At 44.9% G+C, this 23117-nt stretch overlaps 1 protein-coding gene and 1 non-coding gene across 2 annotated transcripts in view; both read right to left on the bottom strand.

The window, feature by feature from the left end:
* Window positions 1-23117, bottom strand: part of SLC36A1 (solute carrier family 36 member 1) — a 33617-nt gene that overhangs the window by 7523 nt on the left and 2977 nt on the right. The window contains exons 2-9 of the mRNA XM_045184951.3: window positions 20444-20534; window positions 19513-19601; window positions 18963-19058; window positions 16868-16952; window positions 16197-16415; window positions 11935-12033; window positions 9198-9364; window positions 5691-5860 (exon numbers count right to left, since the gene is read on the bottom strand). Of these exons, the coding sequence (XP_045040886.2) occupies window positions 5691-5860; window positions 9198-9364; window positions 11935-12033; window positions 16197-16415; window positions 16868-16952; window positions 18963-19058; window positions 19513-19601; window positions 20444-20534 (1016 nt within the window). The remainder of the gene's footprint in view (window positions 1-5690; window positions 5861-9197; window positions 9365-11934; window positions 12034-16196; window positions 16416-16867; window positions 16953-18962; window positions 19059-19512; window positions 19602-20443; window positions 20535-23117) is intronic.
* LOC112319759 (U6 spliceosomal RNA) lies at window positions 15336-15442 on the bottom strand. Its single transcript, XR_002976361.1, has one exon. It is a non-coding gene; the product is annotated as a U6 spliceosomal RNA (small nuclear RNA).

Raw genomic sequence — 23117 nt, 5'->3', positions numbered from 1 at the left:
AGGGAGGCCTTTATCAGGGACAGTGAGTAGCCAGAGGAGACAAGTCAGATGACCTGCCTGGCCCCTCCCACTCTGAGCCTGTCATTTCCTCTCCATCTGTCACATTAACCTGAAGGACAGATGGACATTCACGATAGAGTGTGAAGTCAAGTCAGATGTGCTCCACACACTCTGCGATAAGAATTAAGTGGAAACGGAAACAGAAGCTCCTGTGATCAGAATCTTTTCTCAGATTGAAGAGATGTTTCACTTCATCATGATATTTTAAAAGCAATCTAAAAATTGGTTCTTGTTTTTACTACAAAAGATATATAAGACAAGCATGCTTAACAAAAATATTCTTGATAGATATTTAAAAATATATATATACATTTTATTGTTGTTCAAGTACATTTGTCTCTATTTTCCTGTTTAATAGATATTTTTAAACAGGCAAATTTTTTCTCTTAAAGCCAGGACCACAGGGCTGGAAAAGAAAGACCATCCCCCTGCCCTAGATGGACCAGATACCACAACTGAGCCCTAAATAAAGCCTGTCATTGGAGAAAGATAATGTGAGGAGGCAAAAAGAGCAGGCCTCCCACTAATATGGGGAAGAGAAAGAGGAGGCCCAGATTGGCATAAAGCCCCAAGGGCTCAACAGCAGGGATATCTGTTTTGCCACCATGTGAAACGTAGAAACTAGTTTTAACTAATTCCAGAGGCAGAATCATGTACTTAGGAAAGATACGGGAGCGACTAAAACCTTTAAATGTATTTATGAGTTAAAGCCCTCTAGAAAGAGAAACTCAAGAAGGTAGGGATCTCAAGAAGTGCCAACTAGGAATACCCTCTCCCCACTCTCTCTGCACCCCCCCACAAAAAAGGGCCCACAGAACAGGAAGACAGCAAACTCCCAACTGGCAGGTCCACAGGCCCCTGCAGCAGCTTAGCTGCACCCTGTCCAGAAAGTGGGGGCTGAGGACAACTCAACTGGACCACACGATTAGTCAAGAGGGCTCCAATGGTATTACAAAACATCTTCCCTTTGGGTTAAAAGACTACACAGAGGATGTTTTAACGGCTGAGATAACATGAGGTAAACGGCCGTGCTCAGAGAAGGAACCAATTGGGATTCTGGAGTCTGTGGTTTTAGACCAGGAACAGAAAGAGCTGACTAATATACAAGAGAAGAGAAAGCACTTAAGAGTACAAAAACAAACTTACAGAAATATGATCTAAAATCATATACCAATTGGACACTTAATAGCTTCTGTGTGTCCAGAAGCTCTTTTTGCTGCTTTTTAAAAGATTTTATTTATTTATATTTAGAGACAGGGGAAGGGAAGGAGAGAGGGAGAGAAACATCAATTTGTGGTTACCTGTCGTGCACTCCCACTGTGGGGCTGGCCCACAACCCAGACATGTGCCCTGATGGGGAATCAAACTGGCGACCCTTTGGTTCACAGGCTGACACTCAACCCACTGAGCCACACCAGCCAGGGCTCTTTCTGCTGTTCTGTTATGAGTGATGTTCGTAAAGCCCACCCATGTTACTCTTATATGTCTAGAAATCTACCTTTAAATTAATTATAGTCTTAGACAGATATATAATTTCGTTTAATGGGGGTATAAATTTGAAAAGTAGAAAAGCCAGGGGAACAACCTACATGTCCAACACTAAAGAAGTAATTCAGTAAATATGATCCATCAATAAATGGACTATCATGCAGTCATGAAAATATTTATGAAGAATATGTATTTTCATGATCTAATATTAAATAAAATGCAAAAGACAAAGTTAGATATACTACGGTTGAAATTATTTTTAAAATGCATGCAAGGGGATTAACACAGATGATAAAACGCCAAAGAAAGTTATTTCGTTAGGACAGTGGGATACCGGGAATGCCTTCAATAACCTTAGATCTAAACCTTCTCCAAATATCTTTACATTAACTTTCTTTTTTCAAGCAATATTTTGGTCAAAACCTAAAATCAGGCTCAAAGTAGTTGTGCAGAGTCACAGAATTTTGAACTTGAGAGAAAACCTTAGTGGATACCCGCCATACCTTACAGTTGAGGAAACTGAGGCCTCATGAGGGTCCCCGGGGCTGGGGCACAGGCACAACTCATTTACGCTGCTCCGCTTCTTCATTAGCCATAAGGCCGCTAAGTGTGAGGCCAGAAGCTACTCTGGACCTGGCAGCTCTGTGCTCTATAGCGGGGGACGAACCAGGCCTGTTAGGACCTGGGCCGCACAGCAGCAGTTGAGTGGTGGGCAAGCTGGCGAAGCTTCACCTGCATTTACAGCTGCTCCCCATCGTCCCCATTACTGCCTGAGCTCCACCTCCTGTCAGATCGGTGGGGGCAGTAGATTCTCACAGGCGAATCTATGTGCTTGAATCATCCTGAAACCACCCCCCAACCCTTGGTCTGTGGAAAAAACTGTCTTCCACAAAACCGGTCCCTGGTGCCAAAAAGATGGGGGACCGCTGCTCTAAAGGGTCTGGCTGCTGGAATGTTTTACATTTGGCTATACATTCTGGTCTCAACAGGCCTCTCAGTTGGTATGGTTTTATGTTATTACATCTTCAACAATAGGTTTCTGATATTCTCACAGCTAACTGAAGTGAAATGTTTCACATGGCAAATGCCAGAGAATTAGTAGCAACCACTGAAGGACAGGTTAGTGCCTCATGGAATCCTAAGAAACTATTTTTCCCGCACCTTTGAGCTCTCCAGGTGGAGCCAGACTCTCCCAGCCTCCCCTTCTACACAAGTTCTGGACATAAGGTGACTGGCTGAGTTGGCATTTCTAAACACATAGGCTGAAAGTAAATACTATTCCATATGAAATCATAACAAAATGAGCACCATTCCCTGGCATGCATTATTTTCCCAACCCCTCCTTCTCGCAGTCTGAAATTCAGCATCAAAAAGTAGACACAGCAGTCTTTGTGGGGTAGGGGAGAGTATTGAGAAAGTTCAATTCCAAGTGGAAAAAAAATGAGGCTTGGACCAAATCACCCTGCTCCCCTTGAGGATGAAGGGTGAGGAAGAGGAGGAAAAATTGGGAAAAATATAAGAAAACACCAGAAATAAAAAGCTGCCATTAAAATGTATGGGTACAAGTGAAAACAATGAGTTATACCAAAGCTCTGAAATCATGTACGAAGTAACCTTGTGCACAAAGTTATGGAAGTACAAAGAAACAGAAACAAAATGAACTCACATCACATTTAAATGGGTGCTACAGTGAAATGCCTCTCCTGAATCCCACAATTACTTCAAAGTCTCCAGGGAAGGTTAGAGAAGCCAGAGTGCTCAGAGATGAAGGGGCTGCATCCTTTAATAGGATGACAATTCAATGCAAAGTCACAAGAGATCACAGAAGGGAAAAAACAACTGACCGCCTGCTTCAAGATCAAAAGCAGCTCGAGTCCTTTGAGCGGCATGTCGTCAGAGGGAGGTGGGACCCACAGACAGAGCCAGGAAAAGTGAAGCAAAACCAAGAGGCAAGCAAGGACAGCATGAGGTCTGTGAATCAGAGAGTGGTGGCTCCTGCAGGGTGCAACGGAAAGAAAGCTGGCAGGAAGCAAGACATATGCTACTGGAGGCTGAAGCAAGATTATAGAAGGAAATGGGGCAGTGAGAGAAACCAGGCCCAGCATCACTGCCCAGCTCTCAGGTCAGGGAGAAGCTGCTCCCTAGGCAGTGACAGCATGTTTCACCTAGACGGGCCTGGTTTTTCTAGAGGAACCACTTTGAAAGAAAGCCAGTTACATGAAATATCCCCATCTTTTCTCCCAACACCCGTCAGATCCCAGAATTGGGGCCCTGAGAGCTGACATTATAAACACGTACATGTAGAATCCATCTCCTCAATACTTAAGAGCTAATACATCCACAGAAGAAACATACATATCTGAATCAAAGCATCCAGAGTTGCTGGCAGAAGACAGGGGTAAAATCTAGAGTCCAAGCATCCTATCAGCACGCATCAAAGCCATTTACTGGAAAAGTAAGATATGTCACCTTCCTTTCTTTGCAGCAGCTCTGGGCCAGCAGTGACCTGCAGGTAGCCCTGGGTTAGCTGCTGAGTGTGCTGTTTCTATAGCCTGGACTAGAGAGAGACTGAGGATCTACCAAACAAAGGCTACAAGTTGAAGTCAGATTCTTGGCTGTCATCAGCTCTCTGGGCCTGGAAAAATCAAAGTGTCCACCCTCTGCCCAGCTCCTGCCCAGCCCCAGTCAGATAGAAAGCCTCAGCAGGAGTGCTGCCCAAGATGAAATCACAAAGTCACGAAAGGCCTTTAGTCTCTTACTCCAGTGAGTTCTTTCCACACAGATATCCAGGATGATAAGCTTCCACCCACACCCTTTAAGTAGCACAAAAAAGAACTTCAGGTGGCTGGAGGAGGTCCACTCTGTTAGGGGCACTCGTTTGTTCCCTTGAGGAGGTCCATTCTGGGACGGGCACAAGGCCATTCTCTTGAAGAGGTCTATCCTGGGATAGATATAGTCTGTTCCCTTGATGAGGTCCATTCTGGGATAGGTACTAATCTGTCCCCTGAGGGAGGTCCATTCTGGTATAGGCACTAGGCTATTCCCCTGAGGGGTCTATTCTGGGATAGACACTAGCCTGTTCTCTCTATTTTGCTTGGGCAGTTGAAAAGAATGGATAGTCTCTTGCCTGCCCTTCTCTTGCTAACAGGTAACCAATAAAATCATTTCTGATTTCCCATACAATGAGTGAAAGCCAGACAACATTCACATATTTCTCCCTAAACACTCAATTCTGGTTCAATTTTTAAAAAATCACGGAGACCTGTATTTATTCCAAAGACAAAATGAGTAATAAAAAAATCTCTGGGGAAGTCTCAACGTACTAAGCAAGACATCTTGTTCCAAAAGAATAAAAATTTAAAAAATAACATAAAAAGCCAAATATAGCCTAAAGACAAATATATGACTCAAGCATTTCAGTTTGGAAAGCAACTGCAAATATCCTAGTAATTTAAATTAGATAGCACAGATCAAGTCATTTGGGGTTCTCTATTGTATCAACTCACATACTCTGAAAAAATAGGACTAATTTTTGTTTTAAATTTATACTGGTTTCAATCAAGAGCAAATAGGGTATGCTCATAATTCACACCCCTGGGTGTGTGGTCCGGGGAAGAGGAATAAAACACAAAGTGATAAATCAAACACCTGGTTAATTGATAGAAAAATATCTAAGAAACACATTTATATAGACCTACACCCCAAAATGTCTAGAAGAGTACCACGGAGCCTGAAATGAAATCCAAGGACAGACTGTTACACCGCAAAACTGACTACTTGAAAAATCAAACACGTACGCACTATCAAAGTAACATGTACTCATTACGGATATGGCCAAATGGCTCTCTTTTAGGCTTTTATCACACTTCATATGGAATAGCAGTTCCAACATCTGTAACTTTGGACTACCTCTGTAGCGTTTCATAGCGTGTTGATAGATAAATAACGGTCCCTATTCCCATGTCCTATAAAGCACGCATGTCATCAATTCACCTCACCATCAGGACACACCTCAACTCGGAAACAGAGAGCATGCCAAGCTTCCTGTGCTCTCCAGCGCAAGCTCTCCCTCATGGGAAGCCCTGGAGGCTGGATGGCCTTTGGGAATAAACAAACAAGGCAATTCCCTGAGTTCTACTCACACGTCAGGCAGACCAGCACGGTGCGCACGGACAGGTCCACTACCAACTCCCAGTGCTCGGGCACGCGGGACACGAAGAAGGGGATGATGATCTCGGCTGGGACATAGAACTGGATGGCGTAGGTGAAGAAGATGCCAATGGAGTAGAGCAGCTTCACTGACTGGTACAGCCTGCAGGGAGAACCCAGATACATTTACAAGCTGGCTCCACACGCACATGTATGAGCAGGGACAGTGTAAAGCAGTCCCACTGTGATTTGGCCGTATCTATCCAAGGTCCAAACGCACGTGTCCTCTGGACCCAGCAGTTCCATGTATAGCAATTTATCTTGCAGGTATATTTGCACATGTGCACAAAAACTTACATTCAAAATACGTCATTGCAGCATTATTTAAGTACAAAAGACTGAAAACAGTTTAAATGCTCATCAGTGGGGAACTGGTTAAATAAATCATGGTGTCCCCACAGAGCACTTAAAAAGCGTGAGGCAGAACTCTAAGTGTTGACGTGGAATTAGCTTTATGATACACTATTAAGTGAAAAAACCATGACGCTGTACAGTCTCTACAGTGTGCTACGATTCATCCAAAAAAGGGAAAAACCATTTTCCCTCACATACACATATGTGTGACATTCTTACATACATGGAACATCTCCAGAGGGAAACATAAGAAACTGGTTAATACGGTTGACTCTGAAGTGGAAAATTGTAGAACTGGGGACTAGAGGAAGTGAGTGGAAACTTAACATTCTCTATATATCCTCTGAACATTTGGAATCTTTACTAGAGGCATATAGCCTTTCAAAAATAAAAGCAATTAAAAATACAATTAAGATGTGGCAAGACTGTTTATACAAATCCTCCCCATTCAATTCACAGCTCCCCAGAATCAGCAGGTGACCACGCAGAACCAAGAGGCATGAGCAGAATCCACCTTCCCGCCCCACTACAGCCCTCTTCCTACCACTGCTCCATGTGTAGCTTCTCAGGAAGACCACTGTCTCACCATGAGATACCTCTGTCTACCCCATCCGTGCCTAAGACTATGCAGAGTAGAAAAGAAGTCTTGTAAGTCCTTATGGATCTCACATGATCATAAAAGGAAGACTACCCTGCCCCTAAGCAAAACTCCGCATCAAAAAAGACCCTAATGTGTTGAGCAGCAAGAAACATTGGCCTCCCTCCTGTTGGAAATCTATTTAAAAGTGGTGATTATATCGTTTATAATATGCACTAAATTTCTCTGTGGTTGATCTTGATACCTGGAAGATGTTCTTATGCTAGAAGCAGGAAAACACCCCGGGAGCGACTGAGTTTGACAAAAGGTCTCACTTGCTCCAAGAATAGATGATAAAAACTCTTTGGAAAAATCAGCTGGTGGCTCTATAATTAAACTCAGCACAGCACCAAAGCCTGCTGGAGTGCAGGAAAGCCTGGAATCAGGATAGTCACCTGCAGGGATGGCCAAGTAAATTGCAGCCGAATGGAGGCAGAAAGATTAGAATAGCCAGGTTTGAAATATCAGAGGAAAGACAGATGCTCGTCTATGTCTTTAGATTACGTGAGCTGCTTTTGCTGCTCCTGATCCATTTATCTTGTTATGCCAAGCTACCATCTGCTTATCGACAGGGCAAGAACACTTGGAAATGTAAAAGCAGGCATCGGGGGAAAGAGAAAGAGTTTCTAAAAACAATGACCCATTTCAGGGCTACCCCTTGGCTGGCCATACAACAAACTTAGTCCCCAGACCCCTGCTCAGTAGGACACCCTTTGCACAACACTGACAACAGCAGTGACAACAACCAAGCCAGCCCGAAAGGTAATTCTGATCCCCAGGGCACTCAGCAAGCGTCTCCGTGTCTGCTCACAGCTGCTCTCCACGATGAAATTCTAATGTTCAAAACAGAACTGTTGCTTAGGACACACCCCGTGACATCTACATTTTGGGGAAGCGTTTCAATACGTCTCGGTGTTTCCTCAAAATACAGCAGCCAAGACTTAAGGAAAGTGAGATATGGACGGGCTCCCGACAAGCTGAGGCCCTCGGTGGGAGGCCTCCATGTGCACAAGTCAGCGACTGCACAGGAGGGGCGCGGCACAGGCGGGGAACTAAGCAGATGTGCTCTCTCGCCCCATCTATTTGGAATGGTGTAAAGGGAATGGACTAGATACTTGGCCCTGCTAGGCTCGGGTTTCCAGGGAGAAATGGTACATCTGCCAGCTGATCAAACAATCCATTCCGGATGTGCCTCCGTACGAATTACTCACCCAAACAAAGAGTGAAGCTCAGCGCGCAGCCTACTTCTCCATCACACCAGTGTACTGTCACAAGCTGTTTCTCACGCATATCATTTGACCTTCATGACAACCCTGGCAGGAAGAATGACTATTCCTCATTCCCAAAAGAGGGAACTGAGGCAGCGAGAAGCTGTGATTTGTCCAAGGCCACAGAGCTAGGACATGGCAGGTCACCGCTGTCCTCTGTGCCCCAGGTGCTTCCTGATAACATCTCCTCATTTAGAAAATGCCTCGGTCACAGTGTCTATTCCTCCTTTTTGTTCAAAAGCATTCACTAGGAGATGATCATGTACCAGGTACTGGGATCAAATGGAAGCGGGATGGCTGCTGCCCTCATGGAGCTTGTAGTTTAGGGAGATCACAGTACAGGTAAGTGAACAGCTACAACATGACGGAATAAAAAGTGCAATAGGATTCTAATGGGATCCTGTGGGATCAGAGAGAAGGGGCATCTGACTGAAACTTGAAGTTGCAGTCAGTGAGACTTCAGAGTTTCTCAAAAAGAGCGATTCTTAGACCAAGTCCTCCTTGCAGAGTGGGAGTTAGGCTAGAGCCTGCAGGGCCCTGATGGGCACATTAAGGAGGGCAAGGGGAGCCTCTGAGGAGTTCTCAACAAGGGAAAGCACAACTGGACTGACTGAGTGTCAGGCAGCTCACCCAGGTAACAAGGGGCAGCCCCGATCTGGAGAAAGATTAAGACTCAGGCCGGGAGATGGGTCAAAAGACTTGGTGGGCGGCCATAGAGGGATGGTGCTGCCCTGCGGGTGGTGGCAGCAGTGGACTAAAGTGACGCAGGCTGACTTAAGAGATCAGTAGGAGAAAGAATCCACATTCTGACCTATTAATTAAAAAAAAATACAAAACAAATGAACTGGCAGAACAGAAACAGACTCAGATGCGGAGAGCATTTTGATGGTTGCCGGAAGGGGGGGGAAAGGGTGGCTGAAGGGGAGGAGGACTAAGAAGTGAGGCTGGTTATTGTAGAGTGGTCAGGGGATGTGGAGTGCAGCATGGGGAATCCAATCAGTAGGATGCTGTTGTTTGACGTCAGATTTACTGGGATGATCACTTAGTGAGTTACGTAGTGTCTAGTCCCTGGGGTAAACACCTGACGCTGGTATAATACTGCATATCAACTGTAACTGAAAAATAAAAAACTGCTTAAAAAAATATCTAGTGCCCCCAGGCTTCCATCCGCCCCCACATACCAGCAGTTGGGCAGGTTGAGGGTTATACTGCCTTGGATATGAGCTCCGAATTGCAGGTACCCCAGACACCCCAGGCTGATGTAGAGGGCAGTGACGATGGCCATTCCCACATACAGGATGACTGGAAACTTCCGGGGATCCTTCATTTTGTTTTCAAGGGGCAGAACCTATGGAATAGTGAGAAAGAAGAGAAAACACAGAAAAGAATATTAATGGCCAAGAACAACAATTTCATATTCTCAGAAAACAGTAGTTCATCCTTAGAATTCCTCAAAAGCACATCCACCCTTCGTTAGACAAACAAATAAAAGCAAGCCGCTTCCTCAGGGGTTCTGCTCGCAGATCTGGAGACCTAAGCCAGTCGGGAAGTCCTGAGTCACTAGTGTAGGCAGGACGGGAGCCCAGACTTCTGGTCCAGGGTGGCACTCCGCCTCCTGCTATGAGATCCCTGCAGGTGGGGAGTTCTCTTTTGTTCCCTGAATGCAGCCACCTTGCAACTAGCAGGCCCTTTGCATCATGCCCACCTGGAACAGATGCTGGTGGTGGCACAGGCCAGCTGTACCTCACCTGAGACCACAGTTTCACTAACCTGTCCAAAGAATACAAAACAAAGGTCAGGGACAACTGCCACCCTAGTCCACAGATACTGTGTCCTTACCTCAAAGAGGGTAGGCACCAGCAGTGACAAGTCAAACCTCCAAGTTAGAGAAACTGAGGTGCTGGGGGTGGCAGGACTTCACAGAGGACCTTGGATATTCAGGATCTTGGAGCTATATAACAAAACCCAGCTTCCAGACTCCCATTTCAAACATTGACCCTGGCCGCCTCCTCCCTCAGAGCAGAGGCCATTCTTTAACTTTCACTGAAGCAAAGGAAAGATCAGGAAGTTTGGTTCTCGACAGTGAATAAAGCAGGTATAACTGTGACAGTCTTCACAATCTGCCATCAACTGCTTCTGGCATGACAGACAAGGAAAAGCAAAGCAGGGCAGAGACTGCAAACTATCTCTGGCCTTGTCATCACACTCATTTGCCTTGAGTGCCTGTGGCCACGAGGCAGAGCAGGCCTGTGCCAGACACAGCCCAGCAGACCCACAGGCCAAAGCCCAGGGCTCTGAGGGGCACCACAGCTCTGCATTTCCAATTGGCCTTCAGCAAACCCCACCCCACCCGCTCAAGGCTCTCAAGCTACAGTTGATCCACTTCCAGTAAGAGTCCGTTTCTAAGCTTTCCTTCAGTGTCCTCCTGTGGACAGTCTAAAGAGACAGACAGCAGGGAGCCCCTGTCCTCCATGTCCGCCAGGCCTGGGCCTGCGGGGCAAACACCGAGAGCGTGGTGAACAGTGAGCAGGGGCACTATACCCGGACGTGCTCAACAGCCCCCAAATCCAAACCAAGTCAAAACAGCAGTGTTGTCTCTATTGTAGAAGTGGAAGAGAGAGAGATCTTGAAGGAACACATGACGATGATTACAGAACGACTCTGTACTCAAGCCTTGCCTAACAAAATGAAGCAATCAATGACTTCTGCACTGCGCTATTAGGGAAAACTGATAAACTCAGGACAATGCTGGGATCTCCAGGCATCTTTCCACACATACTCCACCTCCTCTCCCCAGTCCTGAGTGCCTGGGGCCTCTTTCTCACTGCTGCAGCACGGACCCATTTCAGGCCTCTGCCCCAGCGGCAGGGAAAGCACTGGTGGTGCGAGACATTCTTCTTGGTGAAGAGAAGTCCCAAGAAGGAACACAAGAAAAGTTTAAAGCCTCAGACAACAACCTGTACGCCATCACTCAGAAAGTCTCCCCAATGACGTTAGAGCCTTAATGTAGTCCATAACACTCTGGGGACAATTCCTCACTATTCTGACAAAAATGTGTCAGGCCTCTAGGTTTTCCTAAAAGCACATATAACATGGTAGGGAAGCCAAAGCGGAGAAAATGAAATACCATGAAAGGGGAAGCGCCTTCTCATTTCCTAAGCCCCTGACCAGCAGAGCTAATAATTTTTTTCAGAGAACAATTCTGTACCTTTATTATGAAAAATACAAATAAAAATCAAATTAGGTACAAGTGACTGGCAGATCCCCCTCTTCAGAAGAATTTGGTGAAATCACAGCAACGATGGGGGAAAGCTGAGCTAGGAGTGAAAGCTGTTCATTCACACAAAGAAAATACATCACACGCACACAAAAAGAAAATACAACACATAAATGATTCGGGACAGAAAAATTATTCACACATTTATTAACTTAATAATAAAATCGATAGTATTATTAATAAAAATAAGTATTATTTAATGCTCGTGTCAGAAACTGTGCAAAGCACTTTACACATATCTCACTTAACCCCACCAGTTACTAATCATTAAAAATCACTTTGCAGAGGCAAACAGTGAAGGCTCAGAGAGGTTAAGTCTGGGCACAAGGCCACACAGCTACTCTTCGGCAGGAGGACTCACCCAGTCTAGACCCTGCACTCCTCATTGCCATGTACTATTGCTTACTGAACATACAGGAGGTGGGTGTGCAAAAGAGCTGGTGTGGATGTAAACATTCTCAAGTTACATACAACTTATTTTCAAAAGCTGGAGCTGAGGAGCTTCCATGGGATCCCTAAAACACCGTTCACTAACTGGCCATTAAGTCTCAGAAGAGCATTTCCAACAGCATTTCCTCAGCATTCCTCAAAGCAGACCTCAGGGCCACTAAGGGCACCGAGGATCACCGTGCTACTCTTACCATCCCGATGCCTTCAAAGGCAAAAATGGCCGTGCCGAAGAACAGAGGGTAGGTCTTCCAGGGCGCCACCAGGGGGAGGCGGCTGGGGTCCGGGATCCTCTGAAAGAGAGGAAAGAAAACAAAGCAAAGGCTATACTTACGGAGCTTCAAGATCTGGATCCCAACGTTATCTACATCCTGGAGTCTCTGAAGAGAGAAAAACCTGACACCTGACAGATGGTTGGGAGACGTGTAGCTTGTGTACATTTTTCCCTTCAGGCTGAGAGAACCCTACTTGCTTTGGGGGGCGATGAGCCCACTGTACCATAAAAACTCAAATAGTGAAGGCTGCATAAAAATAGTCACGTTCTTTCCCTAGGTAATCCCATCCCTAGAAATTTAATCTTAGTAGAAAAAAAAATCAAAATAGAAAAAAGTTAATACTAACTAAAAACAACCTAAATGTTGCCGATCAACTATACCACAGAATATCAAGCATTATTTAAAAAGTAAAAACTACAATAACTAAGTAGCACATGAAAACTGCTTATGAAATAATAGTAAAAAAAAAATCCTTAAATGTACATATTCACTATGATATAGCTACATAAACACTCCACACAGATAAAGTGGAAGGGAAGATGGTAAATTTTTAGATGAGCTCTTTTTCTTTTTTTTCTCTAATTTTCTTTCTTTAAAAAAATTTTTATACATAAGTTCAAATACTTGGGAAATATTGACAGGCACATGATAGGAGTATTGAAACATCTGAGGGAAAAATAGCATAAAGAACATTTAAAAAATAGGCAAATAAAAACCAAGGCAACTGTTGGCCACAGGTACAAGGTCAGGATGTAGGAGCAGGAGGTGCAGACACAGGACCCCGCCTGGCTCGCCACTGGGCAGCGGGACCCAGCACTAGAGAGCATCGAAGGGGCAGGACGTGGAGTGGGGCAGAAGCTGCTGTCCTTCTAGAATCTGGCTTTTTAAATCACGTGTACACACTGCTTAGGTTAAACTAAAAACTGACTTTACAACAGCCTTTTATAATGTTTTAAAACTGATTTAACTACAGAGGAATTAATGAAATAAGTATGGGGCATGTTCTAACAGTTTGACAGACTAGTGTGAGTGAACAAAAGAAAATCTAGCACTAATCTCTGTAATAGGCTTCTCTTTGAAAGGCTTCAAAGTAATTATACTATAGTCTCCCTGAAACATACAGAATTTCAAAAATACTTTTTTCTGAGCCTCTGCTAATAAATCAGTTAGGTCTCTTTACAGAAGCATTTCAGTAACTGGAATGATGACAGACAACAAACACTCCTGCTCTCCCACGAGACTCCCAAGAGACGGGAGAGTGAGTGCCCTGTTATCATTCCTGAGCCACAGGTTCCTGGGAACGGGAGAGGGGAGGACTACTGCTCAGGTTTGCAGGTCAGGTCAGGCTGCCCTATCAGAGGGAATTTCAGGATTCATGTCTGGGGAATTGGGCGTGAATGAGACCAGCAGAAGGAACTTAAAGTTCTGCATACTTAATCATTGCTACTGACTTATAACCAATCAAGTAAATGAAAAAAGTTTAACATGCAAAGAAACATACAAATTAAAATCAGCTCACTGTCAACATGTCATAGCCTCAATTCTACACAGCTGTCAATGATAACAACAGCTTTTTGAGGAAATGCTGTTAAATGTATGTAAGGACGGAAAGGTGTACTCCAATTGTGGAAGCACTGTGTGAAAAAATGCATCTCAGAACTAAGGCTATGCAGTGATAAAACATTTATTGGGAGTCCCCTCTGGACAAGGCATTCTGCTCAGAGCCGTGCCGCCGTCCATTTGTTCCAGAAAACCTGCCCAGGTGGAAGACCTCGGTCAGCTTCCTATGATGGCAGTGTATGAGGAGCAAGAGCACCGATCACATACATGCCCAGGACTAGGTAAAAATTCAGGAACATCAAACAGCAGTGGAATCCTCATGGTAAGCAGAGCAAAATGCTAAGAAAGGGCAGGAGGAACAGCAGCAACAGCAACAAAAATAACTAAGAGGGAACATCTTTAGCTCTGCGCCACGTCAAAATGAAGCTGCTCAACACCGCTGAACCAGCATTCTCCCATGCTGCACCGAGGGCAGACAGCACTACCTGATCACAACATGCCTCCTGGCTGAGCCCAGAGGCAGGCTCGGAATTGCTCTCAAGAGATCAGCAGGACTGCCTCACCCAAAAGAGCAGGGCGTAGTGTGCGCTGACAGTGCTCTGGACAGACGCCACCTTCACCGAGACTGGGACGCTAGCACAACCCGTGTTCCCTCCCCAGCCCTCCGTGCTCGGCAACGACCACAGTCCGACCCCGGCGTATAATTAAATGTGGTAGGTGTATATCACTCACCTCGTCCTGAATGTCCGCTGCGGTGGTTCCTAGGCACTGACTGAGATCTCTAATTACAAGGTAAATCAAGAATTTATTCACCCTTCTCTGTTTTAACTTAATTTGCCAGAGGCAGGGGAAAAAGACTCTCTGGTAATAACCCATCCTCATTCACAGGCCCTCCTTCCAGTCTCATAATAAAATGGGACACAGACCTGTTTATTTTATGTTTTAAACAACAATTCTGCAGAAGAGTCAGTATCTGCCACCCATCTGACTTACTAGGACCAGGAAAAGACAGTAAATGCTCACTAAGTACAATCTAAATTCATTGTCACTTCTTTAACACCGTAAGTCCCTACTTTTTACGACCCAGTTTTCCTAGAAACCCTATCAGTGGGTAACTGTGTGATAGTGAGGCAAAGTTCACCTGTCAGACTGACCAAAATTGAAACGACTGACAAACCCAGTGCTGGCTAGGATAGAAAGCTTACACTGTGGAAGGGAGTCTACGTGAAATTGGCAAATAGTTTTTGGAAAAAGTAACTTGACAATGTAAAAATTTCAAAAGTGCAAACTCTTCAGCAATTGTATCTCTAGATGAATATCTTGGAGGAGTATTTATACATGCTCACAAAAAGGAAGGTGTAAGAAAATGCACTGTCGTAATACTGAAATAACACCAAAAATTATTAGTGACCTGATGGTCCATTGACTGGGGACTGGTTAAATAAACTGAGCACATCTATTGTCCGAGATACTATTGAGGTGAAGCCAGGGGTATCAATATGGAAAGCTCTCTAAGGCACCATTGAGGGAAAAGAAGCAGACAAAAACTACATATAATAATAGTTTTAATTATACTAAAAAATAAACATAGATGTGTTTGTTTTCTATACTTCTGTACACACTAACGGAGGACCTAGGAGGAGGCAGACCAGTCACACCCATGGTGACAGAGCCCAGGAGACTCAGGGTGGGGATGCGGTATTCGGCAGGCACTGGTGTCGCCCGCACTTCAAGATTTTATGTATGTATTTTAGAGAAAGAGGAATATGGAACGCTTCACGAATTTGCATGTGCTGCTCGCGCAGAGGCCGTGCTAATCTTCTCTGTGCCGTTCCAGTTTTAGTGCACGTGCTGTCAAAGTGAGCAATGCCTGCGCTTTAGTGAGAATGTATTGATGAGTTATTTGGGGAATTAAATTTAAATGCTTTTTGAAAAGCTGTGCTTTTATTCTCCTGCTATCACTCTTTGCCTTTTCTCAAGTTCTGGCAACATGCAACGCACTGCCCGCAAACAGCCACAGGGTTTAAGGACACGTCTCTCTCAGCCTGACCTCCTGCTCGTCTGTACACAGCCGTCCTCCCGTGCGCCGGCCTGCAGGCCTGTCCGCGTGGGCCGTGTGAGCGGGAACCATAACTAGATTTCTAATTTTGACAAATACGAAACTGGAGTGGTAACGAATTATTTTATCTAAACATAGATTAGAAGACTTGGTTTTTATTTTTATCTTAATATTGTTCTCTATTTCCCAATCTTATAAAATGATGTATGTATTAAGTGCCCAATTGGGGAAAAATTTAAATCAGTGATCTCAAGAGGAGTGACTCTGCCTCCCAGAGATGTTTACCAACTTCTGGAGACATTTTTACCGTCACAGCTGGGGAGGAGGGCTTGCTACTAGCACCTAGCGGGTAGAGACCAAGACCGAGGAGGCTGCTAAATATCCCACAAGGCACAGGACAGCCCCCCATGACAAAGAATTCTCTGGCCCAAAATGGCAATAGGGCTGAAGTTGAGAACCCCTACTGTAAATACTGAATACCTGACATGTAAGTTAACCTATCCCTATTTATGGTCCGCTTCCTTGTTTCGTTTGCTTCTTTGATTACTCAATGGGCTCGTACCTGAACGATGAACTGGTAGATCATGACCAGGCTGACCAGCATGGTGATGTTGGCCAACAGGGAGAAGATGGACAGGACTCGAAGGTTCCTGATGAAAACCAGCAGCACCAGGAAGGGCAGGAAGGTGAGCATGTAGAGCCTGGAGTCCATGGTGGGTGTCAGAATCACCGTCTCATTGTTGTGGCAGTCATTGGTGGTTGCATTGGCCGCTTCTATCACCTAGAAGGGGGGGAAGACAAGAAACAGAAAAAGCCTCTCAAATGACAAAGGCCAGTGAACCTCCGGCTAGAAGGGCTTCCTGACTACAGGTTCAGTGTGTGAAAGGGGCCGTGTAGAAGTCTGCGTTGGTGAACTGTCTTCTGAGATCTTCACAATTATCAGAGCAACCCAATTATTTGAGCTGGGTTTGATCAGATCTAACCTACAGACAGGATGATGGATAAGATATTGGAGTTTCTCAATGCCCTAGGTCTTCAGATGCAATCAAACAAAAGACACTGTTCTATGAAGAGAATCTTAATTCTTTTGTTGATCAAAACTGGTTTGGAAAAAAGTCCTTAACAGAAAGTCCACTTATCTCTCACCATTCTTCCACACCCATGCTCTCTCTCTCCCTCCCTTCTCCCCTCCGTTTCCCTCCCCCTGTCCATCTCCCATAACCAGGGCCGTACCTGTTTAAAGTTGTCAGCCAGAAAAACAAAATAGACACAGCAGAATCCCAGCTGCGTGACAATCAGGAAGAAGTCCACGGTGTGCCTGAAGGTAGAGAAGGCAGGATACGAAAGATCATGAAAATAAAGAGCAAGACTCCCAGAGAGATGGGCGTCTGAACAGTACTCTCGCCCCAGTCATCACAGACCCGTCCCATCAGGGGACAAGGATGAGTGTGCCCTGGTGAGAGGAGAAACTGTGCTAAGTGCCTCCGGTCGGGCCTTTGGAGGAAGGTGAAGGAGCTGCTATCTGATGGTTTCCCAGGTCCCCTTCCTGGCTTCTTGTCTGCCATGCTGCACGAGGTCAGGCACTCCCAAGGCTAGAAGGGCCTGAGCAGAGCACACACACCAGCACCATCGCCCAGCCCCCTGACCTCCCTCTCCCTGTGGCCCGCCTGTCCCATCTCACACCGTTTGTTCTAAAGCCACAGGGAACCTTCAGCATAACAGCCCGGGAAGTGTCGACCCCTTCACAGTCTCTTTCTATAACTTGAATCCAAGAAGCAACCTACTCTCACATGAGTACACAGAAATAGATGCACCCTAACAGACTCCTGGTTGAAGCACTGTTACAATAACAACAGCTGGTAACAACCTATAAGGTCATCAAAAGAAAAATGATTAAGTTATAGACCATTCTTAAATGGAACAGTATACAGTAGGTAAAAAGCGTATGTTAAACCTATATAGGCTAACAGAGAAATGACTAAGACCTTTAAAGGAAAAAATAAGTTTCCAAACAGTATACATAGTATGGTTAATTTATATTAAAAAATTAAGAACATGTCCATGTTTATATATACAGATATTCCAAAAGGATACCCATGCAACTGTGAACAGTGTATATACTTTTACTTTTCACTTTATGCCCTTCTATGTTGTTCAAAAATATTTTTTTTTACCATAAGTACACATGAATTTTATTAAAGCAAGGAAGGGAGCAAGAAGGTAAGTAAGAAAGGGGACAGGGCGAGCCATGGAGAGAGAGGGAAAGAGGGAGAGAGAGAAAGGGAAAAGAAGACCAAGTAGAAGGGAAAGAGAAGGAGAGAGGGGAGAGAGGGAGGGAGAGGGAAGAATCGATCACCATCAACCAACCAACCGCGGTCACTTGGCAATCTGTGATCTCCCAATCACAGAAAATGATTCTGCTGGTAGAACTATATAAATCTCCGCCACAGGAGGAAGCTGACAATGAGTGACGGTGAAAGTCTCCCTGCGACCACAGAAGGGAATTTTTCTGAAGAATACAGTTTTAATGTGGTTCAATTAGAAAAAAAAAGGACTCAGCCCTTAATGGTATCAATTCTCTACATCTAAATGTACTGTTTCCTCAAACAGGAAGCAAAACGTAGGATATTTCCTGCCAGGCATCTGACAAGTTACCATGAGGAGAAATTTCCCGACCTGACATGTCTCTTTCCCTACTGAACCCGTTTGCTCTAGCTCACCTCACCTCCTCCCTGAAGCCTTCCTTCTCCTGCCCAGCACCCTGCTCATAAAGCACCTATCATGTGCACTCCTCACCTGCCACAGTGTACAAGAGAATCTTGAAAGTTTCTCCCCTCTGAGTGCCTAGGATGTATTCATAGCTCAGGACACTCTCTTCCTCCTGGTTTATTCCAGTCCTGATCTCTTGTTCACCAGATTCTCATGCACCTTTCTCCTTAGAAAAACTACAAGCCCCTGGAGCACCGGGACCACTTAATTCTCCTCAGAGAATCCCTCCTCCATATACCTAGAACTGTTTTGTACCACTTATGAGAGAGTGCTTATATATATATAGGTGTATTTGTTGAACAATGAAGGAATTAAATATAATCCCTGCTCATAGACTGTCAAAGCTGCAACGACCTATAGAGATCTTTCAGGCCAATGAGGAAACTAAGGCCCAGAGAAGGGAGGGGTCACACAGCCCAAGGTCATTAAGATAACTACCAAGGGGCTGGACTGGAACTCAAGTTTACTAAGCCAAATGATGGTCTTTCCACTACTTACACAGTCTCCCACATCTTACCCCATCTAGGGGCTACAGTCACAATGAGAGGAAACCAGTTACCTTCCCCAGTGAGCGTGGTTCCGGAGCCAGGAGACAGGGCTGGATTCTAGTCCATACATCACTGTTTCCCCATAGTCCACGAAGGGCTTGTTCAGTCTCGGAGGAGGAGGGGAGACAGGAAGAGCGGGTGTGTGGGTTAGACAAAGACAGCACAAAGGCAGCTCACTGAGACCTGGGCCAGTTCCCCATCTGTCACCCTGGAGACAGCACTGAATGCTGGACTGCATGCTTTCAAGGACCACAAGTGTCAAGTCGATGGGACAGTTACTTCCATTATAATTAAGAACCATCTGGTAGAACCACTTCGATGGGTAAATACTGTATTACAAAGCATATAAAAATATAATGTGCTCTCTGTCCACTTGACGTAAGTAAATTTGACAGATGACGCATGACGGAAAAGGAAACAAAAATAACAGGGCATTGTTAATCAGCAATGACATTTAGCTAACATTAAAAATTCAGGCTGATCTGTATACGTGCTCACTTTCAAGCAATGAAATCTGAAAGGACAATCTGTCACTCAAGAGGCTGCTCAGAGGGCTCTCACCTGCGGCAGAAGTGGTGCGCACATTTCACCAGGATACCCATGCAGTGCACGGCCACGATGCCTATCAACAGCAAGCTGAGGGGACCCACCTGGGACAGGTGTTGCGGGCGAGAGAGGGAGAGACAAGTGGGAAGAATTAGGAGTGAGCCAACACAGACTGCATTTGCTAATGATGAGAGCACTACGCTACCAAGGCACTTTCCAGCCCCAGAACCTCTGGCACAGCATCAGAGACAGAAATGTGGTTGTGGAGACTCAGTGAGAAAGGCATCGTCTGAACCTCTGCATGCCTTTGAGAGAATAATCTCATGGACGATGACACAAGATAAGGCTGTTCTAAGACCACTGCCAATAACAGAACAGCAGGCTGGGAAGAAGGGATGGGCTAAGAGGTGTGGGGCGGGGCCAAAATTCTTTTAAGAGCAATACCAGATCAAAAAAGACAGCCCCTAGCTAAGAAAAAGCCCCATCTCTGAGCTATCTCTAACTCTAACAAAAGTCAGAATGGCTTTGGACAGGCAGTCTTCAGGGGGTAAATCATAAAAGAAAAATATTTCCAGACTTGGCCACCTAGAGATGGGGTGCGGAAGGACTGTGTAGAAAACGGACGGACTTCTGTTACTAATTCTTTAGTTAACAGTATTGGTAGGAACTGCCTGAGACATTTTAAGCACATCCTCTCCATCGGAAAGTAAGTTCCAGGAGGGCAGGAATCTCTTTTGAATTCACTGGTAGTATCCTAAGGATGCTGCCTGGCACACAAAAGGCCCTCAATAAATATGTTTAGATAAATGAACATCTGAATTTTGATTTTTCTCAGCTGATTTTTTTTAAAAGCTTCCCATTTACGATGTTTTAAATGAAGTAAAAAAAGTTAAGTCCACTATCTTAATTTGTCGTGAAACTTCCCCCCACTGACGCAGGCCCTTACCAAAATGCCCGCATTTTTCACCGCCAGGGGCAGCCCCAGGAGGCCGGTGCCAATGTTGCCTTTTAACAAGTGGACCAAGGTCTGGAACCACCTGAAGGGAGAAGAAGGTAGACAAGGGCACGTTAACAACAATGGGAGCTGGCGTTTACTAAGAACGTAGCACCGTGCTAAGTGCCATGTATGACCTCATTCAGTTTCCACAACAACCCTATGAGATGTGGATTAACTTCATTTTACGGATGAAAAAGCAACTTGCTCAAGGTCACACGCCTGGTAAAGAGTTGAATCAGGATCCAAACCCGGGTGGTCTGATCCCCAAGCTCACTCTAAGCTCCGCTCCCTGTGGCATCTCTGAGAACCCCCTCTTTCTTGGAGATCAGATCAGAGGGATGGTAGGATTCTCTCCAGGCACTCTGTCCTTTCCTAGTGGCTTGGGGCCTGGTTTGCACCACAGACCTGTCCACTAGGAAGAATCGGATCCCATGCTGTAACAGAAGACGACAAGCTTGGCTGGGAAGGGCAACACTAGTAAACGAGAACAGGGGAAATAAAAAGGAGATGCCCAAAACCCTTAACAGAAATTTTATGGAGAGAATTTTCATGCTTCTGTGAATTCCCTGCACATGTATTAAAGTTTGATTTTCACCTGTTTAAAAAAGAAAGAAAGTTTTATGGAAAGTGAAGAGAGTAAAGCCATGTAGCACCTCAACAGGCCAAATGTTCCTAGCACAGTTTGCCTAAGAAAAAGAAAAGTCCAATGCCAGCGTCCTAGGATTGGAGCCCTCTTCAGTCACCTGGTTGATCCTTCTGCCTGGAGGACAGATTTCCCCTCACCTGTTACACAAGCTGTTCCCTTAAGGTGCAATTGTAAAGCTTCCCACACTCCCTCGTTTAATTTTTCACCCAGCAAAGTCTATCCTGTGTAAAACTTTGTGTTAATGCAGTGGTGGAAATAAGTGAGAACCAGATAAGGACCTCGGTCTCTAGAAACGAACAAGTCTGGAGGCAGAGATCCCTATCTGAAGAGTCAGGAACATGTCCACGGAGGGGAGGCAGGTGAGGGCTCAGAGGAGAGAGACCTGAGCAGAGCTCCGCAAGACAGGCAGGGTTTCTAACTGTGCTGATAAGGAAGAAAGACCTGGGAACGTGAGCCTAGAGAGAAACGTGCGACACCAACATGGAAGGGTGTGTCCGTTTCAGGCCACTCCGGTGGGGGAGAGGATGGGCAGCGAATTTCTATTTCTTCCCTAGGGAATGGGAAGACCTCAAAGGACTGACAGCAGAGGAGTGGACTCCTCTTCAGCATTTTCTGTTCTTTGTTACTTCCAGAACAATACAGACCAGGTCATATATGGTATGGCTTTCACCCAAATCACAGACTGACTCAAGATTTCACCCCTGGCACTGTCTTAAAATTCTTCTGCACAAATAACCTAAATCCCTCCTAAATGATGCTTAAGCACGTTTCTTCAAATCTGCAATTCAGGAGAAACAGAAAGCAAATAACATGTTATCTGACCATATCAAACCCAACTTTACCCTCTGGGAAGGAATTTTACTTTTGGTAACTTTTCTCCTTCTACCTCCAGGAAGAAAACCTCTCAAATTTTCTACTGTCCCCAAGCTTTTCAGGAAAAATCAAGGAAACTGCTTCGAGTCTAAAAACAAGAGGCTGAGTGTTTTTCTGGACTATTCTGAGGAAACAGCTTAAGGACCAGACCACAAGGGCCCAGGGGTGACTCCTTCATTATCAGCAGCCAGTGACCAGGGGATTATGGGCAGGATAATGAGCCAATCAAATTTCTGTCTTAGCAAGGAAAAGCTCTGTACCAAAGCAACCTGCCTCCCAGATCCCTCCCCTAAATGTCTGAGCTGGGTTTCATGGGAGATCAGGTCCCTCTAGCCCTGGCTCTGCCACTAACTCCAAATGACAATTACCTTCCCTTCTCTGGGCCCGTTGTCTCATCTGTAGAGTGAGGGCACTGGACTAGGACAACAAATTCTTCAAGGTCCCTTCAGCTCTGAAACACCAGGATTCTAGGCAATTGACCAGAATTACTCTTTTTACTCAATGGCCCCAAGCTGGAATTACCCAAAGTCATGAGAGTATCACAAAATCAACTCCAGGGACTGCAAAGTCTTAACTGTGGGGAGGGTGAGGGAGTAGAGTGAGAAGGTAAATAAGCCTTGCAAATCTCCGTGGTTATGTTTATGCTCTAAATCAGTAGTTCTTATATTTTTTGGCCTTAAGATCCCTTAATATACTTAGAAATTATTGAGGACACCAAATAGCTTTTGCTTACGTGGACTATGTCTGTTGATATATACTATACTACAAATTAAAACCAAGAAATTATATAATATTAATTTCAAATAACAATAAACCTGTTACATCGTGATATAAATAAATAACAAATTTTTAATGAAAAGTAACTCAATTTTCCAAAAAAATAAAATGTTAGAAGAATGGCACTATTTTATTTTTTTGCAAACCTCTTTCATGTCTTGCTTAATACAAGACAACCGGATTACCTACTTCTGCGCTCCCGCTGCTGTGATGTGTTGTTTTTGGTTGAAGCGCACAGAAAGCCTGTCCTCACACAGATACACAGTTGGAAAAGGAAGGAACATTTTAATCACCTCTTCAGAAAATTGTGGTAATTTTTCTTTGATA

Source organism: Desmodus rotundus, chromosome 6 (assembly GCF_022682495.2).
Source record: "Desmodus rotundus isolate HL8 chromosome 6, HLdesRot8A.1, whole genome shotgun sequence".
NCBI classification, from domain to species: domain Eukaryota; kingdom Metazoa; phylum Chordata; class Mammalia; order Chiroptera; family Phyllostomidae; genus Desmodus; species Desmodus rotundus.
Note: the sequence above shows the minus strand (reverse complement) of the source record. Positions and strands in the feature narration are given on the sequence as shown.